Source organism: Lucilia sericata, unplaced genomic scaffold (genome assembly GCF_015586225.1).
Source record: "Lucilia sericata isolate MDLA Ls3-8-SP2 unplaced genomic scaffold, ASM1558622v1 Contig000095F_arrow, whole genome shotgun sequence".
Classification (NCBI taxonomy): domain Eukaryota; kingdom Metazoa; phylum Arthropoda; class Insecta; order Diptera; family Calliphoridae; genus Lucilia; species Lucilia sericata.
In genome coordinates, this window is record NW_023994127.1 from 97,106 (window position 1) to 116,295 (window position 19,190).

At 32.4% G+C, this 19,190-nt stretch overlaps 4 protein-coding genes across 4 annotated transcripts; 2 read left to right on the top strand and 2 right to left on the bottom strand.

Annotated features, from left to right (window-relative positions):
- Positions 1–246: 246 nt before the first annotated feature.
- LOC119599896 (probable aconitate hydratase, mitochondrial) lies at positions 247–9,396 on the bottom strand. Its single transcript, XM_037949826.1, has 5 exons — positions 9,088–9,396; positions 2,064–3,523; positions 1,803–1,974; positions 1,231–1,734; positions 247–1,154 (listed from the first exon to the last, which is right to left on the bottom strand). The coding sequence occupies exons 1-5, from the start codon at positions 9,115–9,117 to the stop codon at positions 963–965; spliced, it is 2,358 nt and encodes a 785-aa protein (XP_037805754.1). The 5' UTR covers positions 9,118–9,396; the 3' UTR covers positions 247–962.
- Positions 9,397–10,505: 1,109 nt separating this feature from the next.
- LOC119599897 lies at positions 10,506–11,838 on the top strand. Its single transcript, XM_037949827.1, has 2 exons — positions 10,506–10,585; positions 10,827–11,838. Exons 1-2 carry the CDS (start codon positions 10,531–10,533, stop codon positions 11,354–11,356), a joined length of 585 nt encoding a protein of 194 aa, XP_037805755.1. The 5' UTR covers positions 10,506–10,530; the 3' UTR covers positions 11,357–11,838.
- Positions 11,839–13,746: 1,908 nt separating this feature from the next.
- Positions 13,747–14,810, top strand: LOC119599893. Its single transcript, XM_037949820.1, has 2 exons — positions 13,747–13,866; positions 13,942–14,810. The coding sequence occupies exons 1-2, from the start codon at positions 13,800–13,802 to the stop codon at positions 14,454–14,456; spliced, it is 582 nt and encodes a 193-aa protein (XP_037805748.1). The 5' UTR covers positions 13,747–13,799; the 3' UTR covers positions 14,457–14,810.
- A 238-nt stretch (positions 14,811–15,048) lies between these two features.
- On the bottom strand, positions 15,049–17,245 carry LOC119599892. Its single transcript, XM_037949819.1, has 4 exons — positions 16,945–17,245; positions 16,627–16,859; positions 15,364–15,534; positions 15,049–15,296 (listed from the first exon to the last, which is right to left on the bottom strand). The coding sequence occupies exons 1-4, from the start codon at positions 17,140–17,142 to the stop codon at positions 15,071–15,073; spliced, it is 828 nt and encodes a 275-aa protein (XP_037805747.1). The 5' UTR covers positions 17,143–17,245; the 3' UTR covers positions 15,049–15,070.
- Between the last annotated feature and the right edge of the window lie 1,945 nt (positions 17,246–19,190).

The window sequence follows — 19,190 nt, forward strand, 5'->3', positions numbered from 1 at the left end:
ACACTACGAAGGGAATGATTGGTGCATTATCCTTCTTAACCTAAAACTATTAACAATAAATCTATTTTCCGGGAGTTCGACAATTTTTTATGGGGGCTATATGAAATTTTGAACCGTTTTCACAGAAATTATCTTAGGATTTGTTTGAGCAATCTAATGCATAAATGTTCGTTTGAAAAACATCCAGTTAAATTATTCAAGTTATACTTACTACAAAGAACTGAATCATAAATAAGAAAACAATCATTTTTTTTCATTTAAATGAATTTAATATTGAATCACATCATCCGAACTATTTATATAATAAATATGCGTGTATTAAGTAATAATAGATCATCAACATCATCTTGCGTAATCGTAAATAATCGTATTTGTGAACGACGTAGTATTAAATAGCAAATTGAAAATATTACATTTTTTTCTTAATTATTTCACTCGCTTATTGTCCTGGCAACTACATATTAAAATTTTGAAATAAATTAACTATATTTGGTGTTTCGCTTTTTTTAATTTTTCACTGAATTAAATTCATCATTTTTTTTTTCTTTATTAAATAAAAATTTTAATTAAGTATATATGGTATATCGTGTAATGAGTGTTTCGCCATCTGTTTTATGTTTTGTTTTTTCTTTCCTCTTAATTGTTGCATTTTTTACAATAATTAACAATAAGAAATGGTATATCATTTAAAAATACAATATCGTAAATATATATAAATATGTGTATCGAATTTCGATCTTTGTTTTTTAAACATAAATTGAAACAACAATATTACAAAATAATTGTATATTCATTCATTCATCCATTCAACTATTCAGTGTTACTTCAAGTAAATTGAACCAGTGAACAAAATGACTAAATTATTTATAGACCTAAAATTAAACTGGCGGGAAAAGCAAGACAAACAAAAAAAGTCATCATAAATTAGGAAAAAATCAGACATGCAGTGTTGGATTTTAGATTTAGTTGCCAGAAATTTCCTTCATGCGGTTGAGGGCACTACCGGCTCTGAACCATTCAATTTGTTGTTCGTTCATGGTGTGATTCAACTTGATCTTTTCAACCTTGTCGCCGTTCTTGATTTCACAATCGACTTGTTTGCCAGGTGCCAAGTTGGCAAGACCCAACAACGAGATTTTGCTAGTGGGTTGAACCTAAAATTATACCAAAAACACGTGTACCAATTGTTATTTACCAATCCAAATACATAATGGGAAAGTCTGTATTTACCTTATCGTAATCGGCAGGGTTGGCGAAGGTCAAAGGCAATAGACCTTGTTTCTTCAAGTTGGTTTCGTGGATACGGGCAAAGGATTTGACAATGATGGCACGGCCACCCAAGTGACGGGGTTCCAAGGCGGCATGTTCGCGAGATGAACCCTCACCGTAGTTGTCATCACCAACGGCAACCCATCTAATGTTGTTGGCCTTGTAGTCACGGGCAACGTCGGGTACACCACCCCATTCACCGGTACGTTGGTTCTTGATCTTGTTCATTTCATTGTTTTCGTAGTTGGTAGCACCAATGAACATGTTGTTGGAGATATTGTCCAAATGGCCACGGTATTTCAACCAGGGACCAGCGGCAGAAATGTGATCAGTGGTACACTTACCCTTGACCTTGATGAGGACAGTCAAATCGGTATAATCTTTGCCGTCCCACTTGTCGAAGGGAGACAACAATTGCAAACGTTGACTCTTGGGATCGACATCAACCTTAACGTTCTCACCGTTCTACAATCAGAAATAGGACACTATTATAGAATATATTGATTTCCACATTTGCGTTATTCACTACTTACAGCTGGAGGAGCATCATAGGTGTCCATGCCGGGGTCGAAGCCCTTGGAGGGTAATTCATCACCGTAGGGAGAATCCAATTTGAATTTCTTGCCATCAGCACCAGTCAATTCATCGGTAAGAGGGTTGAAATCCAAGCGACCAGCAATGGAAAGAGCTGTTACCAATTCAGGGCTACAAAAGAGCATTTAGTTATTTATAATCATATAAAAACATTTTTTAGAGGCATTGAAAACTTTTAATATAATGTATTCGTTTCTCACCTAGTAACGAAGGCATGAGTGGCAGGGTTGGCATCATTACGGCCGGTAAAGTTACGGTTGTAGGAGGTGACAATGGTGTTCTTGTCGCCCTTCTTGATGTCCTTACGATCCCATTGACCAATGCAGGGACCACAGGCGTTAGCCAAGACGGTACCACCGAATTTGCTGAAAACTTCAGAGATGCCGTCACGTTCAATGGTGGCACGGATCTGTTCAGAACCGGGAGTTACATTGAAGGGAATCTTGGATTTGAGACCATGTTTCATGGCGTTCTTGGCAATGCTGGCGCAACGACCCATATCTTCGTAGGAAGAGTTGGTGCAGGAACCGATCAAACCGACCTTAATGTCCAAAGGATAACCGTTCTTCTTGGAGTTTTCACCCAACTTGCTGATGGGATGGGCCAAATCGGGAGTGAAGGGACCGTTGACATGGGGTTCCAAAGTGTTCAAGTCAATTTCGATGACATCATCGTATTGGCAATTGTTGTCGGCTGACAAGATCTTAGATTGGAATTTCTTGGCTTCATCAGCGATGCCGGAGCGACCAGTGGATTTCAAGTAAGCAGCCATACGTTCATTGAAGGGGAACACTGAAGTGGTGGCGCCAATTTCAGCACCCATGTTGCAAATAGTAGCCATACCAGTGCAAGAAATCGAGTCTACACCGTTGCCGTGGTATTCAATGATGGCACCTGTACCACCCTTGACGGTCAAGATGTCAGCTACCTTCAAGATAACATCCTTGGGGGAAGTCCAACCGCTAATCTTGCCAGTCAATTTGACACCAATAACCTTGGGACACTTCAATTCCCAGGGGATGTTGGCCATTACATCAACGGCATCAGCACCACCGACACCAATGCACAAACCGCCAAGACCACCACCGTTGGGAGTGTGGGAATCAGTACCGATCATCAACAAACCGGGGAAGGCATAGTTTTCCAAAATGATTTGATGGATAATACCACTGCCTGGCTTCCAGAAACCCAAACCGTATTTGGCGCAAGCACTGGCCAAGAATTTGTAGACTTCGCTGTTCAAGTCCTTGGCGCGAGCCAAATCCTTAACACCACCAACTTGAGCTTCGATCAAGTGATCGCAGTGCACGGTGGAGGGCACAGCTACCTTCTTCAAGCCGGAGGAAATGAATTGCAAAAGAGCCATTTGAGCGGTGGCATCTTGCATAGCAACGCGATCGGGGCGCAAACGCAAGTAAGAGGTGCCACGAACGATTTCTTGGTTTTTGGGATCATCCAAGTGAGAGTACAAAATCTTCTCGGACAAGGTCAAAGGACGGTTCAAACGATCCTTGACAACATCCAAAGTTTTGGCCAACTTGTCATAAGGCAAAAATACATCGGAATCGAATTTGGACAAAGCTACTTTAGAAGCGGTATAGCAGGAAGCATGGAATTGACGAGCTTGTACATCAAAACCATATTGTCCGGCTTTGCGAACCTAAAACAACAACAGCATAAAGACAAAATATAGAAACAAATGAAAACGTATCAATTTAAATTGCTAAACAGCGACAGAGAATGGAAGATAAGAGTGATTGACAAACTTGTTAATTACGCTAATAAGCTAACAACAAATACATAATTTAATCAAGCCGTTATAGCTTCTTTACAAAATCTTCTGCCAGTTCACTCACACTTTCATTCATTCAGGCACACATGACCTTGTTTTTTTTTTTTTTTTTTTTTTTTGCTTAAAGCGGTATTAATTTTAGAATGCCGTGGTAGTCTGTGACAACTTTATATCAATGTGCATAAATATATGTATGTTTAAGTCTTATCAGTTCTGGAAAAACACTAACAACACTATGTACTGATGGTGAAATTCTAAAGGTAAATATTTGTTAAAAAAAATTTGTTTAAAAAAAAAACAACTAATATACATATTAAGTCACATGGCTGTTGGACTGTGACTATATTTGTCTGGCAGTGGAAATTGTTTTTGCTATGTTTTAAAAAAAAAAACCTTTAAGTAGATGTGATTGTCATTGAACCTTAAAAATACTGGTATTGCCGATTGTGTTTCTACGTCATTTTTTTGATTTAAGGAAGCTAATTTATGATGCCAGATAATTGATAACAATCAATATATATTTTTCGAATATGTAAGAGAAATGTATTTCATTGGGGTATTTCTACCGAATAATGGTATCATGGGTTTCTGGTTTTATTTTGCAATCGTAATAAATTGTAATTGACTCTGACTTTGCTATTAACTAACATTCGATTGACTTATTTGAATAATTTTTAATAGACTAGTCTGTAGACTTTAAAAAAGACTAGACCATAGACCAATTAATAGATTTCTCCATATGTGATTTGCCCTAAGTTGGATTTTAAATAGCATAATCTATTAACTACCTTTCTTTTAGTTTTTATAATTTTTAAAAGTTTTAGTTTTTGATCTTATCAGATATTGAGTATTTGATTCAATTTCAGAAACTGTCATAGAGTCCACACATAATTATAAGAAAAACAATCAAAATTTAGGTCGTCATTCAATTGAGAAGTGTTTAAATTGAGTAAAATTTAAAAAATAACAAAACATCTGTAGTAGAAAGAAATTGAATTTATTATATCCAGATATACATACATATATGAATGTATACATATGTATGTATGCATTGTTTATACATACATATATACTAAATAAAAAATATATAACTTATAAGTTGTTCTCCCAATTGCGAATTTTATTTTTTATTTATTTAGCCTTCAAATAATCTGGGGGAATTTGTTGCGCACCTTAAAAATACTACACCAAATAATTGGAAGATAAGCAAACATATGAATGGGTTTTTAACTGTATAATCAGTTTTTTTAAATACTTTTTTGCGGTCCTGAAAATTTTAAGTTACGATAACTTTCAAATATATTTGCAATATAATTTTTTTAATGAAATAGAAATGCAATAACTTATTACATAATGTGTCTGTAAATAAATATTATTAGAACACAACTAATAAACAAATTTATGTTTTAAATTGTTTAAATATTGTTGTTGTTTATTATTACATTTGAATTACACTCATGAAAAATGTTCAGTAATATACAATTTTTATTTTGTTAAATAGTGAATATACATACATACGTCCAATTTACAATCGGTGTTGTACAATTGTATAGTAGTGTGTTGTAATTTTTTTTATTATTTTCGTTGGTTTTGTTTCAAAAAATTTTATTTGATTTTTTTTATGACATACAACGATACAATATCGATTGTGAATTGAACAATAGGGTTTGGTGAAATTTGCAACCTAATGAAGAAGCCGAATCCAAAGAAATCTTTATTTTTTTAGTCCAAAACCGAAACTTCTACTCAGCCATTTTGATAAATATCAATTCTGTAGAACCCTATTTGTTGCCCTAACACGTACATATATCTTATATTCCATTGATTTTTTTTAAACAAAATTATGTTTTAAATTTTAAATAAATCTATAGCATTCATAATTTTTCATGAGTGTAAGTTTTCTCGCTTAAATTACTAGTAATACAATTTCTACTTGAAAGAAAATTAGCTGCTTCTGTCTATCAATTGATAACAAAGTTATCACATGCTTTCATTTTTACGTATTAGAATTTATTGTAACAAATTTCATTATATGTGCGAAATGTTTGTTTGTTTTAATTGCTTCAATTATATTTGCATGAGAATTAACACTAGAGTAAGCGGGCATTTTACTTGACCTTTGTATTTAGCAATTGATTCATGTATAATGATGTGAGATAAGAAATTAATAAAAAAAAATTAAACAGTTTGTCAAATTTTAGGAAGTACATATTTACAAAAATTGGAAATTAACCTACTATTGAACTAATTATGTACCCATCATTTAAACCTAACGGACATTTAAAAATACATATAATGAAACTTAGATATGTATATATTTCTATCAACGTAGTTTAATTTTTATTATCTTGTTTTGAAAAATGTGCATAAAGTGATTAACTGGTTGTTATATACTTTTTATAAATGTTTATAGTCTTATGACTGAATTTTTATACCCTGCATCACTATAGTGGGGTGGTTATTAGCGTTTGTGATGGACCTATTCTGAGCCGATTTGCACGAACACGTGCAAAGATGAATACTATTGAAAATGGTTAAAATTGGTTCATTATTTCACTCTGGTCCACATATGAAGCCTGTTTCAGAAAATGTGTTTTTCGTTAATATATGCCTTAAATATCTATATCGGCACCAAGGTATAATTCAAAATAAATTCTTAATTTTGAAAAATAAATCATATTTAATATCCGTGGCGTATGCTTCGGCACAGTGAAATAACTCCCCATATAGAAAATGAAATAGCTCCATTTCCTCCAAAAATTAGCTTTAAAAATAAAATAACTCCTTAAGTGTAAAATGAAATAATTCCCAACAATTGGGAGTTTGGGCCTTCTAAAAATTTAATCCCAAAAATAGCTCCCAATGAAACAAAATAGCTCCGAATGAAACAAAGCCCAAAATATATGAAATAATTCAAAAGCCGAAGAATTTATTTGTGTAAAATAACTTCCAATGAAATAATTCCTACTGAAGTGAAAAAACTCCCAACTCCTTAAGAAAGTGTGGTGGACAGCCGGCCTTCGGCCGGGCGCAAGGGTTTTAAACTCTGGAGTATTTCGAAAACCGGCTTCGCTAAATTAAGCCTTTTTTTCATAAATGGACTATTTGTATTCCATGTAACTTATATCACTATGCTCATGGACATTAGTGGCCATAGAATTATGATACATTAAAAAGTATCACAATGTTCATAATCATAATGACATAAAATACATGATGTGCAAAGACAGGTTAAAATGAGCGAAGCCGGTGTTGGAAATACCCCAGAGTTTAAAATCCTTGCTGGCGGCCGAAGGCCGGTTGTCCAAGACACTTATTTAAGAAAATCCAAACCGCATTATTCACCAAACTTAGAAAAATGAAATTAATCACAATAAGAATGAAATAACTCCAAACAAGAATTAAATAACTTCCAATTTCAACAAAATGTGCAAAAATGAAATTACTCCCAATACCTATGAAATAACTCCTAATTTTTCAACCAATTGAAATAATTCCCAACTAAAAATTTTATTGGGAGTTGTTTCATAAAAAATAAAATAAATTCCAATAAATTGGGAGTAATTTCATATGAAATAAGTCCCTATTCGTATGGAAAATGTTTTGAGTGTTATTTCATTTTACCCGTTGGAAGATATTTCGTTTGGGAGTTATTTCACTGTACCATAGGCTTCGCCACTCCCGACTACACTTTCTTATTTCTTTTAAAATAATTTTTTTCTAAAATCAAGTGTAATGATTATCCCATAAGGTGTATAATTGAATATGTTTGTAAATATTATGTTAATTCCGAATGAAAATTATTAAAAGTGGTTTCGCTTTACTTTTGCTGAAGAAACAAAATATATATAATATCTATAAATAGTTCGACTTCCAATCGGAATGGAATTCTTTATCAGGACTGATTCATAAATTAATGATATTGTTTACAATAATTGATCCGTTCAAGTATCAAAAACAGACAAGATTTCGTGTATAATTTAGAGCCGAGGACACCTAACATTTGTAACGCTTTCTTTGCTGATTTTGAGTTTATACTACATAGTGCTCAAATCAGAAAAATTGGATATTTGCAGAATGATGCAATTTTTAACTATAAAAACTAAATTTTGATTTATTTATTAAGTATAGACAAGGGTAAAGAGCAAATAAAGAGAAAAAAATTAAAAGAAATACCTATTCAATTACATACAAAAAGTGTTCATTAACATATTAATAAAAAGTTAATAAAAAATAATTTTAATATTCTAAACATTATGTTTTAAAAGTTCTAAATTTAGATTTCGTTAATACCTATACAAAAAAAATTAAAGATACAGCAACAAAATCAATAAATAACAAGTTTATTTTGTTCAGTGTGATCAAAGTTCAATGCTCGCTCTATTATTCACAGCAATAACAACAAAACTCTTCGAATCTCATGCCGAAAAGAACCTTAAATCAACTCTGATATTAATAACTTACTTAATATTACAACCAAGTAAACAACATAATTATCATTAATAACATCATTAGCAATTATCAAAATACAGTAAACAATCAAGTGCCGGTAATCAAATTGTTTTCTTTTGTAAAATGAATGCAGAATTTTTAAAACAAGTGTTGCTAAGAGTTAAATTTAAAGAAATTCGCCATTATAAATATATGTATAATTAAATAAAATCACTTTCGTTTAATTAGATATTTTAAAAATACTATATTTTGGCAACCGAAAGAATCCAAACAAATAAATGACTGCATTAAAAATAACAAAAACAAAATTTATACATAACAAAATAAATGCTGATAAAGTTCCAATGATTAAACGCAATATAGGAATTTTGTCATGTTGTTGTTTCGGGAATTTTGCAAGGGGTCTTACCTATAACAACATGATTTATTATTTTATTTATTTGCTGCTATTATCATTTTTTTATTATTCTCCAGACGCGATATTTATAAAACGCATAACCAACATTAATCCTAATCAGATAACAAAATCTTAAGGCTCTAAATTCTAAAACTCAAAACTTGCACCGCCACCCCCAATATATAAACAGCAGTAGCCTATAAAGATGTAAAAGAAGCAGAAACAAAACGAAAAGTCTATTGTCTTTGCATTAATGGACGACCGAATATTTGGTTAGGTAACAGTCATTTGAGGTTAGAATCGTTTTTATGCAAACACAAATTTTCCTTTTGGCCATTTTATTGCACAACCGGACTGAAATTGTTTTCCAAAAATCAAAATATTTTCTTTTGGTCATTTGTTGTCAATATTAACTTTATGTTATTTATTAAACCAAATATAGATTTATGACAAAAATACCAACAAATTAAAAAAAAATTGCACATAATTATCACGGCACACACTTTGGATAAAACAAAAATTTGCTAATTTTATCAATGCGTTTTTATTTAAACACATTCCACATGAGAAAAGGCCAACTTACCTGCGATTGTAATAATCTGATAGTGGCCATTATGTTCCAAAACACTTGTTTAAAAATTCCTCTAAATTTATTATTTCTTTATATAAACCGACTTGGTGCACAAACGAATCTTCAGCCTTCTCAGCTGGAAGATTTCAATTCTGACTGACGACTAACGGGAAGAGAATCTGTTCTCAATGAAAAATTATTTTGTGACACTTGATTTTTTTTCATTTTTTCATTTATTTGACATTTGTTTTGTTTAATTTTCGTATGCGAGCAAAATAACAGAGCAAAGTGTTACCAGATCAATTAATTTTATAATACAGTGGAATGTTCGAGCAACGTGGTTTTGCGGTTAAATGTTGTTTGTAAAATGTTAACAGTGTGGTGGATTAATATTAAAGGGAATTGTTTTTAATGTTTGAAATAAGTTTATAAATAAGTTTCCTTATTAAAATAAGAAATCCTTTCGAAAAGGTGAAGAAGTAACGTAAGGTATTTAGACCTATATCAGTAATAATATCTTATCGGTATTATGGATTATGGATAACAGTTGGCAGAACTAACATTTTTAACGATAACAAGGATTTAGCAGCATTGGATCCGAAACTTTATTCAGATTTTATCCTTCACACATCAGGTTTTCCAGATATCCACCTTTATTTATAAAATTTGTTATACCTATCATCTGAAAGTCCAATCTGTCGAGTTTAAAATAATGATTTTAAATCTGTTATATTTTGTTTCTTATTCGAGATATGTATCTTAACCTAAAGTTAAGTAATTCGTAAATTTACAAAATCTGAATTTTTACTTCATTTTCTACTAAATTTAGTAGAAATAGGTAATATTTCGATTACGTCCACCAATTTTTTTCAAATTGTATTATGTTTACAACCTTTAACCCTGCTGTAACTTTTAAATAAAGAAACATAGAGGACTAAAAAAATACAAAATTTCGTTAATACCAACTTCTTCATCTGCATATATGTATATATATATATATATATATATATATATATATATATATATATAGAAAGATAAATCGATAGATAGATAGATAGATAGATAGATGGATAGATAGATAGATAGATAGATAGATAAATAGATAGATAGATAGATAGATAGATAGATAGATAGATATAGATAGATAGATAGATAGATAGATAGATAGATAGATAGATAGATAGATAGATAGATAGTTAGATTAAAATATGGAAAATTTTAAAATTGCTGTTATTTAATATTAATTCAATAAAATTTCAAATATTTTTTTTCAAATGCATAAATAATATAAGTGATTCTATATATAACATAATGTATCATGGTGTAAACCACAGTTTTTATCATGAAATTTATAAATAAATTGCTTGTACTTTAATTATGTGTCTTTTTAAGATTTTCTTTATGTCTTTTTGTCTTTTAAGATTAGTTTTAATTAAAACATTGACAAGTAACAACATGAAATTAATTAATATTATTTTCCAAATATTTCCAATCATTGTTATTGCATGTGGTAAGAATAATCCTTCGAAATAAAAAAGCGAGTAAAAAACAGCAGGGACCAAATGTTGAAAATTCATTATACGATTTAAATAAAATCGGAATTTCAATATAAAAAATATTTCATAAACAATATACATGAAATCTGTACTTATCATTTAACTTATAGCCGTATCTCCTTACTTTAAGAATATTTACATATAAAAATTAATCTCGAAATGTAAATAACTACATATATCTTGTATCTCTTTCAGCAAATAAATCATTCAAACATTGTTTTGATGTTTTAGATAACTATAATGAGAATCAAATCAAAAATATTTATAATTTTACTCTTGAAAAAGTGGCAAATACTTCCCCAGCTAATAAGATATTTGAATGTTACCTAAAGGAAACCCGACAAAAAGAAGTTAAAACAATTGATGAAAACTACTTCGATATCTTATTAAAATGCAATGAATACAAAAAACAACAATTATCTAATTTGGAATTGCACCATATTGAGGAGCTTAAAAAAATGGGTTTACCTTTGTATTTGGAACAACATGTACGAAGTCGCATAAATGCTGGAGGAGGAATGGGACATGAACAAGTGAGGGAAATTTTGAAATACATTGAAAATGATTTGACTGAAAAGATTGAACTGAGTGATCAATATACACAATATAGAAGTTTTGTACATGCCAAATTGACATCATTTGGAAAATCTGGCAAAAAATCAACTGCTACACATGCTTCAATCGTATTTACCGTTTTAATAGCTTTTTTAATTAAACAATTTTAAAACTTTATTTATTAAATTGGGTATAACAAAGAAATACTCTTTGAACTCGCCTGCAGAAAGAGAATAATATAATGTACATGTCAGGATGCACTTATTACATCATGGTACATGTATTTGAGCATTTAAAATTTTCACCAGACATACAGAGTTTTATAAAAATTCATATAATTTTATTTGTTTGAATTTTCAATACAAAAAAATGTAATTTTGCTTCTAAATTAAATTCTACCACAACAAAAAATAAATGTCAATAATAAATAAAAAATAAAATTTTCAGTTTGCTCAAAATAAACGGAATTTTAAAGAAAAAATTTCGTAAAAGTATTTTAAAAAATTTTACTTTTTCTGCGGTCGGATGAGATTTTGCGTAGAACCCGCTATTAATTCGAAAACTATTAACTAACCTCTTTTTTAGAGGACAATCATCTAAGTTGATTTTTAACATTTTTTTTCTCAGATCTCAGCTTTTTCGTTAATTTTAGGTTGATAGCGAAAACTAATTACATATGTTTTCTTTTAAAATAAAATCGAAAATTTATAATTTTATCGTTTACAAATTTGTAAATAAAATCTCAGAAAAATTTTAAAATATTATATTTTGGGGTCTGGGTGTGTTATAATAAGGGAAAGCTACTGACTGGTACTACATGGTGAATCCAGTGTGATCCTTATCAATGATACTCCAAGTCGACTCACAAAACTTCACGTGGTGGTCCCTGGGCGATGTTATTGACACCCGTTAAGCATTGTCGAATTGTGAGAGGCGACTGCAGCGTCTGTTCTCCTAGCTGGAGCGGCTGGCGTTCTTATATTAAGCGGTTCGCTATATAAACTGTTATCTACTTAGTCAGTCTGTACATAGGCTGAAGGAAACTGTAATTGCCGCTTCATATTCCGAAGCCTTGGGAAATGCTGCTAGTACTTGTCAAGAGGGTGAGCTAATGGAATGGAATATGGTGAAGTCACTGTTTATGGAACTCTAATTCTCGGAGGAATCATCAACGCAAGGAGTGGATCTGTGATAAAACCTGGCAGGCAATCGAACAAAGGAAGAATATAAATTTGAACTTAATAGAGCTCGTAGTGCAAAATTACATGTGGGTTATCCATATGTGAGTCGCACATGGATAACCCACATATCGTCTCTACATGTCCCACCATAGTTGAGATCGCGGATTCAATTGGCAGTCTTAAGAGGAACAAATCTCCAGTATTGACGGAATTTCTGCTGAGCTTTTGAAGTCCGAACCATATACGAGCGCCGGGATAATACTGCCAATCATTCGGTCATTCTGGGAGAACGAGAATTTGGACAATGAGCTGACAGAGGGTCAATAGATGACATTTCATCATTATGTCATCTATTCTCATTTCCAAATTTGATCGCTTTATATTAACCATAAATAATAGTTTCCTTAACATTGTCACAACTAAGAACTGCCCCTCCCTTGTATACTAGCGTCTGTTCCTCTCGTTGGCGCGGTTAGTATACAACACCACTTTCTACATCTTTATAAGGATGTAGAGTATGCGTCCGTTGCCCCTCACTGGGCACTTGTCTGTCGTAATAAAGAGTGTCAGTCCACAATCTTCTAAAATCCAACAACGTATGTCCTCATACTGATTATTCTTTTATGCCTGGCTGCATAAAATGTCTGAAAATAAAGCATGCCCTGCGTGTCTGGTAAAAGGATTAATAATCTCCGTAGACCCTACTACTACAGCGTCGATTAGATGTTGTAGTATAATGCCCCCTAAAACGCCAGATTCAGCTAAATGACCGACTAATCCGGGAGGCAGTCGAAACCCAAGCTCGATACAGAGTAGATATCTTAAAGGAACTTAAGGTCCTAAGGGGATACTATCCTGTAGAAGTTCTTTCTTGTACTGTTAATGCAGTACGGATTATAGACATATCATGTAAGGAAATAGCCAAATATTACCTTAATTGGTTGATCTTTTTTTTGAAATCGGTCCAGTACACAAACAGTTAACAATAAACCCAATATATTTTGAAATTAATGGATATTTTTGGAAAAAAACGACGCATATTTTTGAATATTCAGTTCATAGAACTCGTATTTTTAGTTATATCAGTATTGTAGTAAATGAGCGATATGTAAAAACTGAAGAGATATTACTGTAAAGTAATAAATATATTATTAACCTTTCCATGCCCACACCAGAAACTGTAAAACATACCGCGTACAATTTGTGGGATTTAGGGATAACGGTTATTTATTAAAACCATTTAAAATAACCACAACTGTTACTGTTAATATTGAGTCTCACACACGGTATGCGGGTATAGAAAGGTTAAAGGCAGTTTCAAATGTTATCAGGGAATTAATATGTATGTATGTTTGTATATAAATTTGTTGCTGATATTTTAATTTCGCGACTCTAATACTCAGTTTCATTAACATCTTTGACAAGTAAAAACATGGAGAGAAGGGCCGATCAAATTAAAATTATTATTTTATTATTTTCCATTTTTGTGACGACATCTGGTAAAAGAATACATTTTTAAAACCGACATTAAAATAAAAATTTAATTATTTACAATTTCTTCTTCTTTCTTTTAGCAAACAATTTCGATCATTGTTTTGATATTTTAGACAAATACTCTAAGAATCAAATCAAAAATATCTATAGTTTTGATGTTGAAAAAGTGGCAAACACTTCCCCAGCTAATGAAATATTTGAATGTTATCTAAAGGAAACACGAGAAAGTAGCGTTAAAACAAATGCTGAAAAATATTTCGATGTATTTAGAAAATGTAATGAATACAAAAAACAACAATTGCTATATATAGAATTACACCACATTGAGGAGCTTACTAAAATGGGTTTACCTTTATATTTGGAACAACGAGCTGTACGTCGCATTGAAGGTGGAGAAGGAAATGCAAGTGAAATTTTAAAATTAATTCAGAATGATTTGTGTACTAAGATTGAGATGAGTGATCAATATACGGAATACAGGAGTTTGGTACGTGTCAAACTGGAAACGGTTGAGAAATCTGGCAAAAATTCAATTGCCATACATTCTTCAATCGTATTTATTGTTTTAATACATTATTTATTTAATGTATTTTAAAATTTTTGAATTAACAATTAAAATATGCAACTACAGTGTACAACTCAGAAATGTTCAGTTAAGCCCCATTGTCCCTGGCAATGAGTCATTTTATAAAGGCGATATTTTCCTACTTAAAGTAATATTTGATTAAGATCAAAAATTGTGATTATCTCTACCTCGTATATAAAAATTATATGTTTATTGATGGTTAAAATAGGTTTTCCCATAAATATTGAAAATTGATCGTTATATTGATATAATGGCGGATTGACTTAAACAAATTTGATTTATAGCTTTTAGTATTCAAATAATTTATACTGTAAAATTAGATTTAAGAAATAAAATTAAATTTTTACTCTTGAAAAGGCCGAATTTTATTGCTGTGTTTGTTCATAATAAGTATATAATATACATATATAAAGCCAAAAACTACAATTTTCGACTCACATGGATATGTGTTTATTCCCAGTTTTAGTTCTTTTAGCGTAGTTTTAAAATATATCCATATATCGGAATTTCCAAAAGGATATAGTTTAATCTTTAGGACCTAAATCGGATATATAGTGCAAGTCAATCGTAAATCTTTTCATATAAAAATATGTAGATTAGATTTTTATTCTGTAAATATGTATTCATTTATTTGCCGGTTTATCGGCCCAATACACTTTATCGATAACTTTGAAACCCAATTTTTCGAACATAGAACGAGAAGGTACATTTTCAAATACCACTGGAGCTGTTACTTCAATATCTTTTTCAGCTAATAATTTGGACATATAACGTACAGCCAAGTTGCCAAAACCTTTGCGTTTATGTGTATCCATAACCTGCAACAGACCAAGAGCACCCAAGGGAAGTCTATAATAAATAAGTATATAAATAATATATTAAAACGATTTTTAATTAGTAATTTTTATTTATTTACATTAAACACCAGGCCACCAAATTGTTATCTTCGAATAGACCAACTGAGTCGTTTAGTCGTATTAGTAACTTGACAAACTCAATGGAACCAGGACCTCGGTGCGGCCATATGCTGTTTATTTGTTCAGCATGGCATAATTCTAGGGCCTTAAATTGTATATTACTGGGAGGACTGCAAATGAAAGTTAAATAAAATTAGTTCAAAATGTAAAAACATATAAAGTATTGCAGAGTGATTTTAATATATAATAAACATATTAGTGTTATTAGATTAGAGTTAGTTACGATTAAGTGATTTTCGGAAGGAGAATTTATATGGAACTTATGTCCAATGTGATCCGATCCGGAAACAACAAATTTGTGTTAAATTTTGTCTTGATATGGTTGATTATTGATTAATTATGTTTAATTGATTTTTGGAAGTGTACCTTATATGGGGGCTATAGTCAGTTCTATTAGATTTATATATGCAACCTTTTGTGGTAGTATCGATGTTCTAGAGAGAGAGAGTTATAAACAATCAGGCCTATTCTGAATGAAGGAGAACAAATTCCCGGGAAATACTTGTTTATAATTGGCCTTAACAAATCAATTTTCTGGGAGTTATGGACAAAGGAAAATACTTGTGACGAAATTTTTTGAAATAGCTGCTATAGTTCCAAAAAACCAATTAAGAACTAGCATTTTAATGGGTTACTTCGAAATGTTGCTCGTATATCCGTTATTTATGGACGGATTACATTTTGGATAAACCAAAACCGCTCTAAAGCTTAGAATTAGAATTAGTTCCGAGAATGATAAATTCGAACGGGAATCATTGATTAAAGAACTGGTTTCTGAACCGTTCCAGTGACTACATCATAATGCTTCCTCAGAACCGGTTCAGAAGAAGACAATTAATTAAAAATCATTGGTCTCAGCGCTAAAAGAGAACGAGCACAGACTGTAATCTAGAACTAGTTGGGTAACTGGTATAATTTTTAGTAGATGTTCCAAAAAAACTTATAAAATTACTTATTTCTGAAAAATTCTTTAAACAAATGAATTTCTTAAAAAATAACACGAATTGGTAGCACTGTTTTCACGCAACATTTAAGAGATACATTCAAGGCACACATTCAAGAGATACATATAAACTTAAAATTTTAAAGATACAAAATATTTCTCTTTTCCTACACACACACACACAGATTCGCTACAATGACAATTTGTTCTTTCTATTCATTAATAATAAATTTTGATTACTTTTGTTCATAACACTTACTCGATTGTAAATTGTTTAGCCTGATCTTTCGATATATGATACCAACAAGTACCACAAGGTTTACAGTCTGCCTTATCTAAACCAGAGTCAATAAAATGTTGTTCTACAGTTGGCACCAAATAATCTTGATATCCAGCTAAGAGGTAAGATTCCGATGAATCCAAACAATTTAAAGCAGTTAACAAACGTTCATTATTATCTCCACATGTATTAAAAAATACTTGATATAAAAACTGCAAAAATTTATAAGTACAATTAATGAGTGAGTACGCATTATTTGATATCTGATAGATTAACTGAATTTGTAAATATTTTTACCTTGGCAACAAATGTACCATCTGCCTCCCAATCGCCGTTAAGCGAGTAAATGTTTAGCTCCAATTCTGGTTCTTTATTTTTCCAGTTGATTAGAGTTTGTATTAAATTATAACAAGAAGCTCGATCTTTACGCTTTACATATAAATCGCGCAAGTTTGTCCATTTGTTGACGGGTATTTCTATTAATTTGTTTTTCATATCGGCGGCACCAAAACTTAATGTCTATTGCGAACAAAGACTCTAGTCACACTGACACTATCCGGCTCTGGTTTATAATTATATTTTATTCTGTTTATGAGGGTTGGCCGCGTGTAAACTATAAAAACAACAGACTTTTTACTCACTATTTGGAAGAATATCTCTTATTTTTAGTATTTAAGTTTCAAAGAGAAGTTTTTTTAATAATTTTTTATTTAAACATATTTTAGAAGTTTATATTGTACAATTCACTCATGGCCAGACTTGATGACGATAATACATCATATTCTTATCTTCGCCTTTGTTACATTTTACTACAAAGAACAATAGTTTATTTATACCCTACATTACTATAGAGGGTAGGGCACCACAGTCCAATGGATACCTCAATTATAAATGATTGAAATCAGGCCCAGATTTCTTGTAGTATGCAAGCAATCCTGATTATATAAATGTTAAGTATATTTGACCTTTTTCCGCATATGTATATGGTTCCCTTCAGAAAATAACTTTGACATTCATTATGTACTCGAAGCGAGCAAGCAATCTCAGACAGGTGAAGAACATAGCTTACCATAAAATTACGGCTCGGAGCCTTTTGTAATTTCTTCTGAGGCAAGGAGAGTCCGATCCCCCAATGAGTGGAATACTAAAGTAAAGTCAAGAAGAAAATGAGCTCCCCCTTTTTCAAAATACTGTCAAAGCTAAGCCAGAAAACCATAGTCCCGAAATATTTCATAAGACCAATTCTAACCTACGCCTCTTTGGACAAAAAGTGGCTTTAAGCCATCCATGGCATGGTGATCTGCATTGAAATCGAAATGTATTATAACACTAGCTTGCAGATGGAAGCCCTATTACCGATAGAAGGCGTTATCAGATGAGAAGGTAAAGTTTTAGACAGTGTTAGAGTGTAAAAAAGGCGTGAAAAACTTTTCTTTCGCTAGAAAGCTTTGTATTAGCTCCGGTATTATTGGTGATGAGAGAGAGAGGGAACGGCAACAAGGGAAAAGGGCACGAACGAACGAAGTAACGAACGAACGAAACTAACGAACGAACGAACGAACGAACTAACGAACGAACGAACGACGAAACGAACGAACGAACGAACGAACGAACGAACGAATAACGAACGAACGAAACAACGAACGAAAACGAACGAACGAACGAACGAACGGAACGAAACGAACGAACGAACGAACGAACTAACGAACGAACGAACAACGAACGAACGAACGAACGACGAACGAACGACGAACGAACGAACGAACGAACGAACGAACGAAACGAACGAACGAACGAACAAACGAAACGAACGAACGAACGAACGAACGAACGAACGAACGAACGACGAACGAACGACGAACGAACGAACGAAACGAACGAACAACGAACGAACGAACGAACGAACGAACGAAACGAACGAACGAACGAACGAAACGAACTAACAACGAACGAACGAACGAAACGAACTAACGAACTAACGAACGAACGAACGACGAACGAACTAAACAACTAACTGAACTAACGAACGAACGAACGAACGAAACGAACGAACGAACGAACGAACGAACGAACTAACGAACGAACGAACAAACGAACGAAACGAACGAACGAACGAACGAACGAACTAACGAACGAACGAACGACGAACGAACGAACGGACGAACGAACGAACGAACGAACGAACGAACGAACGAAACGAACGAAAACGAGCGAGAGGAACGACGAACGAAAACGAACGAAACGAACAACGAACGAACGAAACGAAGAACGAACGAACAACGAACGAACGAACGAACGAACGAACGAACGAAGAACGAACGAACGAACGAACGAACGAACGAAACGAACGAACGAACGAACGAACGAACGAACGAAACGAACGAACGAACGAACGAACGAACGAACGAACGAACGAAACGAACGAACGAACGAACGAAAACGAACGAACGAACAACGAACGAACGAACGAACGAACGAACGAACGAAACGAACGAACGAACGAACGAACGAACGAACGAACGAAACGAACGAACGAACGAACG

Coding starts and splice junctions, on each gene's coding strand:
- LOC119599896 (XM_037949826.1), bottom strand. CDS start 9,117: ATGGCCACTATCAGATTATTACAATCGCAG. Junction 3,524..9,087: donor TCAGATTATTACAATCGCAG/GTAAGTTGGCCT, acceptor TTGTTGTTTTAG/GTTCGCAAAGCCGGACAATA. Junction 1,975..2,063: donor ACTCATGCCTTCGTTACTAG/GTGAGAAACGAA, acceptor GCTCTTTTGTAG/CCCTGAATTGGTAACAGCTC.
- LOC119599897 (XM_037949827.1), top strand. CDS start 10,531: ATGAAATTAATTAATATTATTTTCCAAATATTTCCAATCATTGTTATT. Junction 10,586..10,826: donor AATCATTGTTATTGCATGTG/GTAAGAATAATC, acceptor TATCTCTTTCAG/CAAATAAATCATTCAAACAT.
- LOC119599893 (XM_037949820.1), top strand. CDS start 13,800: ATGGAGAGAAGGGCCGATCAAATTAAAATTATTATTTTATTATTTTCC. Junction 13,867..13,941: donor CATTTTTGTGACGACATCTG/GTAAAAGAATAC, acceptor TCTTTCTTTTAG/CAAACAATTTCGATCATTGT.
- LOC119599892 (XM_037949819.1), bottom strand. CDS start 17,142: ATGAAAAACAAATTAATAGAAATACCCGTCAACAAATGGACAAACTTG. Junction 16,860..16,944: donor ATGGTACATTTGTTGCCAAG/GTAAAAATATTT, acceptor AAATTTTTGCAG/TTTTTATATCAAGTATTTTT. Junction 15,297..15,363: donor TTGGTGGCCTGGTGTTTAAT/GTAAATAAATAA, acceptor TATTTATTATAG/ACTTCCCTTGGGTGCTCTTG.